Consider the following 7,330-nt stretch of genomic DNA (forward strand, 5'->3'; position numbering starts at 1 on the left):
GGGGGTGGTGGATGGAAGGAGCCGTGTCCAGAGGCAGTAGTGCTCGGCATCCACATCCCCCCGCCGCGTTTGGGGTTTGGCTGGGGGCCCTGTTCTACCACCCTCACTCCCAAGGGCCGGCGGGGCTTCACCGCCCTCCTTCGTCCGGCTTCCCCCTTCTCCAGCGGCTGAGCCTGGGGACGGCGCGGCCCCTCCACGCCAGCACCCACGCGGGGCTTTCTCCACAGCTTCCTACACAGACACGCGTGTATACACACACACGCGCGCGCGCGCACGCATACACACACACACACACCCCCTGCGGAAGCAGGAGGAGGCGGCCGCCTCCGCGGGCTGTGAAACCCCGCTGGAAGGAAAAAAAACCTAAAAAATTTAAAATAAAAATCCCTCTCTCTGCGTATGAAATGCTGAAAAGGCATCGTGGGGCCCTCGAGTGGGCGAGCGGATCCTCGAGTGAGTTTACAGACGAGTTTCCCATCTCCTCACGTCACAAAGGGCTCTCTCTTGCCTTGCGCTGCAAAGAACATGTTCTTAACTCTTTATTATTCAGAATAAAAACTTTATTTCTTTTTTCCAGAACGTGAGCAGCAAGGAGTGTATAACTTTCAAAACAAATCTAACCTTTTCAGCTTCACACACTTTCCGCCTAGCTGGATGTTACAAGCATTAAGTATTCAAACCGTGATCTTTTTCCCAGATTTTATTGCATCATCATCAATATCGTTATCACTGTTTTTTAATAAAAGGAGTTATAGTTTCCTTTCAAATGATATTTCCTACGCATGCCAATATGTCATCTGACATATGGCCAGCTAAATAGTTCCTGAATATTCAGGGTACAGATTTTTTTATATATATAAATATGAACAAATGGGGATAAATAAAATTTTAAACACTTAGATTATTAAATGTTTGCAAAAAAAAAATATAAATAAATCTGAATGTTCACCAGCATACACACATTGAAAGACTTACACATACTAATAATTGTCTAGGAAGTCCCTGTCCAAGCGCTTTTGATGTCTTTCTCGCTATTTAAAAGAAGTGCAATAAAAAAAATTGCTTCCCCGTGGGATCAATCATGTACGAACAAATTCACATTTAAGAATTCCTTTTATAGAAAATTTGTTCATATACCCTGTTTTGATAAAAGTGTAGAAGGTAAAGTATAAAGCCTCTGCATACTCCCAAAGTGAGACACAAGGCTACAGTTCAAGAAGATAAATATCCACTAGTGAAACTATAGAGCAATTCAAGCAACAAATATTGCTACGTCACATAAACTAGAAAACTCTTTTACCAAAGGAAACAAAACAAACCAAAACGAACAAAAGAAACAAGAAGGGGAGGGGCGGGCACATGAAGAGGAGTGGAGGAGAGAAAGAGAAGGGGTGAGTACTTTCCAAAAGCTGGTAGCTTGGTGTTCCACTTAGTGACTCGTGTCTCTTACAGATGGGTGAGTTTGGGCGCTTCCTGAATTCTTCCCTGAGAAGGATGGTGAGCAGTAAGGTCTGTGTATGTTGGGTGTGGATCGCAAGGTCCATGGTGGTGATTGTTGGTCATTGGCCCAGCCCCGTTGTAGTCCATGTTGGCAGAGGGAGGATGAGGGAGATGAGTTAGACCAAAGATGGAAGGCCCAGAATTGGTCATGGTCTCCACGTAGTTGCCCCCTACATAGACGGGGCTTCCCTGTATGTGTGGATTCCCATAACCGTTTCCTTGAAGAGGATGAGTATCATATTCAGGTGTCACAGCTGCCGTCCCAGTGTATCTCTTTTGAGGAGGTGGGCAATTATTAAGAGGAGCGGTATATGATGCAGGGATGCCATAGGTGTTTTGATGAGGCTTGTTAAATGGTGGAGGTGACTGGGGCTCGTAGGGGACACTGTTTACTAAAGAATGCATAGAGTTTAGATATCCCCCAGCAGCTGGAGGGACTGGACTTCTGCTTGGGGACTGTCCTCCTGAAGAGGTCATCATCCCCTTACCCTTTTGATCCTTTTTGTATTTCATTCTGCGGTTCTGAAACCAGATTTTGATCTGTCTTTCTGTGAGATTGAGCAAATTAGCCATCTCTACCCTTCGTGGCCTGCAAAGGTACCTATTGAAGTGGAACTCCTTTTCCAGTTCTACCAGCTGAGCACTTGTGTAAGCTGTACGGGCTCGCTTAGAGGAGGCCTGCCCTGGAGGGCTTTTATCACCAGCACAACTCTCACCTATGTAAATCACACAAAGAACACAATCAGCATGGCAAACCCGGACATGGCAACCAGAGACAATGGCCAGCAATGCCAGTACCTGGAGAATCCACCTCTTGGACGTGAGATGGATGCCCACATGTGAAATGAGTACTCCCCCATGGCACGAGCTCATTGGTGTCAAGCTACAAACCTCAAGAGGCTCCTTCACCTCATTAGTGTCACTGTATGACACTACATGTTTCCTGTGAGAATGACAGCATACAACACATCTTGAGCTTTGCATAAAGGAGTAGAAAAGGTTCAGGGAAACACAGCAGGGTTTAGAAACTCTGAAGGTGAACCTATGGCTCTGCTTAAGTAGTGGGATTGGAGTCTTCAAGAATCAGATGTTATCCTTTGCTGTAAAGACCTACAGCCCTTTTTCTTCTTAAAACCCCGATATATACACATCAGCTAGAGATGCCTGAAGGTTAGTTATCTGTTCATAACATTATAACACAGAAACATAGAATTGGCAGTATAGTGTTTCTATCACATCTAACATACAGCATAAACATATGTTAGTGGTTGGGAAGTATAATATACATAAGAAGAACACATGGTGGCTAGGCTTGTGTATAGGCATACAGACGTATTTAAATGTTACTGCTTTTTAATAAGATAAATAGATTATATGAAAGGCTGTAAACAGTAATGTTACCAGAGCTTTAAAAAGCAGACTGGTGAAGACATTTGCTAAAGTTTTGGATTCTATTTCCAAGGTTTATTTAAGAGAAAAAGAGGAAAGGGTTAATATAAGCACAAGTCCTGGACATTAGAGTTAGCACTGGTGTTATCGATTTGGGTTTCCTCAAATAATAAAAGCAGTAATACACGCTTCCATCCCTCAAATAATATTTTATGGGCTGAAGTTTATGGCACTCCAGAATTATTTTTGTTTACCAAGCTTGTAACTTTGCCAATCAGCTTGTTAAAATAGGAAGAGATTCTGACTGCATGCAGGGCATTGATCCTTTCTGCACATGATTATGAGCTATTTTATTCCAGTTACACTTCAGCAGAGATAGGTCACTGTCTTATTAATCTACCAGCACCGTGCCAACAAAGTACTTGGGACAGGCCTCTGGCTTAAGGCCTGGACTGTTCCACACTGACATGATTTACTGGATGGGGGATTACCTAAGAAATGCGATAGATGCAGGAGGACACAAGTGGTTTAGCCACTAGGAAATAAAATCACTTTGGACCCATCCCATAAGATTGGGAAAGTTTTGCAGGGGGTGATTATCCTGCAAGTGGTGATAATCCCTTTCCAAAAGCTTGAGGGGGTCAGCTTCGCGATGAAAGGAGCCTCCTCCCTCCCCTTTCCAAAGAAAGGGTGAACAGGGCTGCCCTCCTCCCCACCAGACATGTGGCCAGCCCACAGGTACCCAGAGAGAGAGGAGAGCATGTTTCATACCTGAACTGGAACTGCTGTTTTTCTGCTTTGTGTTTTGCCGAGACTCTTTCATCCACGGGAATATCTGTTTGGACATGGTGGGCGAGTTAAGAGCCGGGCTCTTGGTGGGGTTGACTGGGGCAGGGTTGCTGCTGGCATTTTGAGATGGTGAGGCGGAGGATGGAGGAGGTGGAGGTTGTGCCTGCTGGGCTGGCTGTGGAGGGGCCTGTGGGTCGGTAAGGCCAGGGGGCTGGAGAGGCTGGCTGGGAAGGGTCCTCATGCAACTCTCACTGATGTCATTGGCCTTGTGGTGGGACACAGAGCTGCCAGGGGACTGGAGCGAGCACGCGGGGCGGTGGTACTCAGTTTCCACAAGTGATGAAGATGGAGGATATTGCTGCTGACTCGCATTATAAGTGAAACCATTTGCTCCTTGGTAGGGGTAGGCACCATAGATTGCAGAGCTGTCGTAGTAGGTCGCTTTTTGCATTTCGTTGTTTCCCAATATTTATTTCACAAACTGACAGGGTCTTGACACCCTTGGAGAATAACATTGGCACCCCTCTGTCACGTGGCGCTCTTCCTCCAATGGCCTCTCCGGGCAGACCTGGGGTGTGGGGAGAGCAGAGCAGGGTGAAGAAATGGTACAAATCCATCTTACTTTCAATAGCTAAGTGACATGAAAGCCATAAAAGAAAAACTGGTCAGCAATATTTAGCAGCATGACTTGGCCTCAGGCACAGAGCATTTTGATATAAAAGCTGCCTGGATTTACTGGCAGCTACAAATATGTGCTTTGCTGCACCAGGATAGGGGCTTTCTAGGGGTTTTTTTTCTTTCTTTCTTCTTAGAAACAGAGCAGGGCACTACACGGCAAGGGGATGATCGTTTATCACCGAGAAGCTGCTTTAATACCAGTCACAGAGATAAGGGTGTTCGAGGAATCAGTAATGCGAAGGGGCTGGGCTGTGCCTTCATTCCAGCTCTAGGATCAAACTCTCTCCCATAATCGGCGTTGTTTTATTTTTACCCTTTCTCTCCAGGTTACAGCTCACCATGCAACTTCAAAGAAACACGTGAGATCATTCCTGTCTACGTGTGGCAGGGGGCAGGAGTGGGGTGGAAAGGTTTCCTAGTCAGGGCTATCTACACACACCGCTCCCAAGTGACGGATTTGGCTTGTCTATGAAATGCTCGATAGGAAAATAAACAAAGCCAGCGCATTCTCCCCTCCGTGCCCGCACACTATCCCGAGCCGCCCCGGTCACGCACCTGGCAGCAGCGGTTCCTGCCCTGGCGAGCCCCGGCCGTCGCCCGCAGCGGCTCTTACTCGGCCCCCGGAACGCGTCTGGGGCCGCCACACGCAGCCCCCCCACCCGCCTCCCACCCGCGGGTGGGTCTGGAGCCTCCGCTGCACCAAGCACTGGGCAAAGCCCCTCCAGCGAGGCCAGCAGGGGCAAGTAGGGAGCTCCGGCGGTTGTTGGTTTGGTTTTTCCAGCAGTTATTTTCTAAGACACTAACTTTTCGTGGAATCAGCCAGATCCTACCTGTTAAAACATGATGGATTGGGGGAAAAAAACACACCAGGAACCTGAAAAACCAGCGTTCATCTCCATGACCACGGCTTGAACTTTCCTTCCAACTTAGCGATAATAGGTTCTGTCTTGGAAACTGCTATGTAATTTGATGTATGAGGGTCACTTGGCTGGGGAGAGGGTGGACACAAACCCAGAGAATGCTTCTCCTGCCCAGGCGAATCTCTCCCCGCCCCCCCACCTCCTTTTTGTCCCCCTTCCTTCTTTCTTTCTGGGAATTATTTTTTCCCCCAGATTAAAGTCTTCTGGTTACCTGCCTGAAAATAACCAGTTAAAGAATCACCCGTGCTAACGAGAGAGGAGACCCATGCATAATCTCCGATCCAGAAGCTCTTTCCACACGCACTCACATTGTTCTCAGAAATTAAAGTGTGTTCCTCACTGTTCCCCTACCCCCTTGCTGACAAACAACCATGTCTCTGCGGATCAGAAGAGCTCTCGTTGCTTTTGCCACTTTCCCTGCACTTAAGCAGCTGGATATTTTCCTCCCAAATATCTAACGTGAACAAATGCTTAGGGGCGAAAAAGCCTTACACAACACATGCACCAAACGAGCTCATTCTACATCTTTCAAGTCATACAAGTTCTTAGAAAACAGTATTGCCTTTGTTAGATCATAACAAAATGAAGGTAACACACCTTCAGCAGGGCAGCTACGCTGTTACTGCACTAATCAAGCTCTTTGGAGGTTATTAAGCTAATAAACCAAAGGAGATCTGAAGCGAGCGCACAGTTTCCAGCTCCTCGCCTCTCCTTCCTGAAGCTATCGAGGCCTGGTGTGATTTTTCTCGATTCCTTTGAAAGAGAGAATACAGACACCACTACCAGAGAAGAGAGAGGAAATAACGAGCTAGCCGTGATTTTACAAAGGCGCCCGCCTTTCATGATCGCAACATCAAATATTTCGCCTTTCTTCCCCTGCCCACTCCGAAGTTTTGGTGGCGCAGGCAGGACAGGCCGAGCTGGGCGGGGATGTGAAGCCCGCTGCTCCCACAGCCGCCTGCCCGCAGACAATGGGCAACTTTCCTCGGAAGGCAAAAATATTATTGAAGCTTGGGCCGCCTGCCAGCAAAGGAGGGGAAAAAAACAACCAACCTGTGAAAAAAAAATCAACACCCGCCCTTGGCTTCGCTAAGTTAATCACTTCCTATAAAGTTATAGAGAAGCGGGGGTAACCTGAGGAGGTCCTGGCCATTCCTGGCGAAAGTAGGAATAGAGGAATTAAGAGCAACAACGATCACGATAATAACAGAGCCCTAACGGGAAGAGAGGGGCGGGAGGAGAAGTTTGCCACCCCAGCCGGTGCCTGGGATAGGAAGAGCTCTCCTCTCCTCCTCGGAGACAAAAGGCCAGGTCTCACAAACACAGATGGGCCTCCAATTTTCCCAGTGCCCGTTTAATCGGTTCCATCTCCATTTGTGTAATACACCTCTCTGCCCTTTACCAACTTCTCTCCCCCCACCCAGACGGCCTGGAGACAGCAGATGAAAGCTGCTTGGGGGAGGTAAGTCCCCCTCGTTTTCCCCACTCCCCACTTCATCTCTCCCCTACTCTCCCATACCTTCACCTTCCCTCCGCCTCCCCAGCACACCAGATCATTGCCCTGTAACTCCCACTCGAGCCCCAAACTCTGACTTTAGGACGAGAAACCATGCAGCACCCACCTCCCTACACCCCCCGCCAAAAGATTTCCTGAAAGATAAAGACAAAGTTGAGAGAAGGGGGGGGAAGAGAGGAGAGAATGCTGCCTGAACACGAAGTGTAAGGGTATCAGTCACTGCCTGGAAGGAAGCCCCAGCTTGTGAACTCTTCTTGAACCGACATTTAAGTCTACGGTCATAAATCACTGGGACATAAACTCCGCCATTCACGACTGATAGCAGCGTATTTGTGGCCTGCTTACCTTAACTTCTGACGACTGAGGCGGAAGCCAGCATGCTCTTTTTTTTTCCTTTTTTTTTCTTTTTTTTTTTCCCGCTAAGAGACACAACCCAGGGAGCAGGGGCTGTCTGCCCCAGCCAGGTCCCTGCGGCCGCGGGGTGGGCACCGGCTCAGCTCCTCCACACCCGGCGGCAACCCCCGGCCGGGAGGGGCGA

The 7,330-nt window shown here is 48.1% G+C and overlaps 1 protein-coding gene across 1 annotated transcript; it reads right to left on the bottom strand.

The window, feature by feature from the left end:
- Nucleotides 1-750: 750 nt before the first annotated feature.
- HOXA3 (homeobox A3) lies at nt 751-4,189 on the bottom strand. Its single transcript, XM_010179229.1, has 2 exons — nt 3,661-4,189; nt 751-2,216 (listed from the first exon to the last, which is right to left on the bottom strand). Exons 1-2 carry the CDS (start codon nt 4,127-4,129, stop codon nt 1,447-1,449), a joined length of 1,239 nt encoding a protein of 412 aa, XP_010177531.1. The 5' UTR covers nt 4,130-4,189; the 3' UTR covers nt 751-1,446.
- Between the last annotated feature and the right edge of the window lie 3,141 nt (nt 4,190-7,330).

This window comes from Mesitornis unicolor, unplaced genomic scaffold, assembly GCF_000695765.1.
Source record: "Mesitornis unicolor isolate BGI_N332 unplaced genomic scaffold, ASM69576v1 scaffold31412, whole genome shotgun sequence".
In the NCBI taxonomy this organism is placed as follows: Eukaryota; Metazoa; Chordata; class Aves; order Mesitornithiformes; family Mesitornithidae; genus Mesitornis; species Mesitornis unicolor.

Excerpts from the sequence above, each read along its gene's own strand:
- HOXA3 (XM_010179229.1), bottom strand. The coding sequence starts at position 4,129 with ATGCAAAAAGCGACCTACTACGACAGCTCTGCAATCTATGGTGCCTAC. Across the intron at positions 2,217-3,660 it reads AAACAGCAGTTCCAGTTCAG|GTGAGAGTTGTGCTGGTGAT; the intron begins GTATGAAACATG and ends TGATTTACATAG.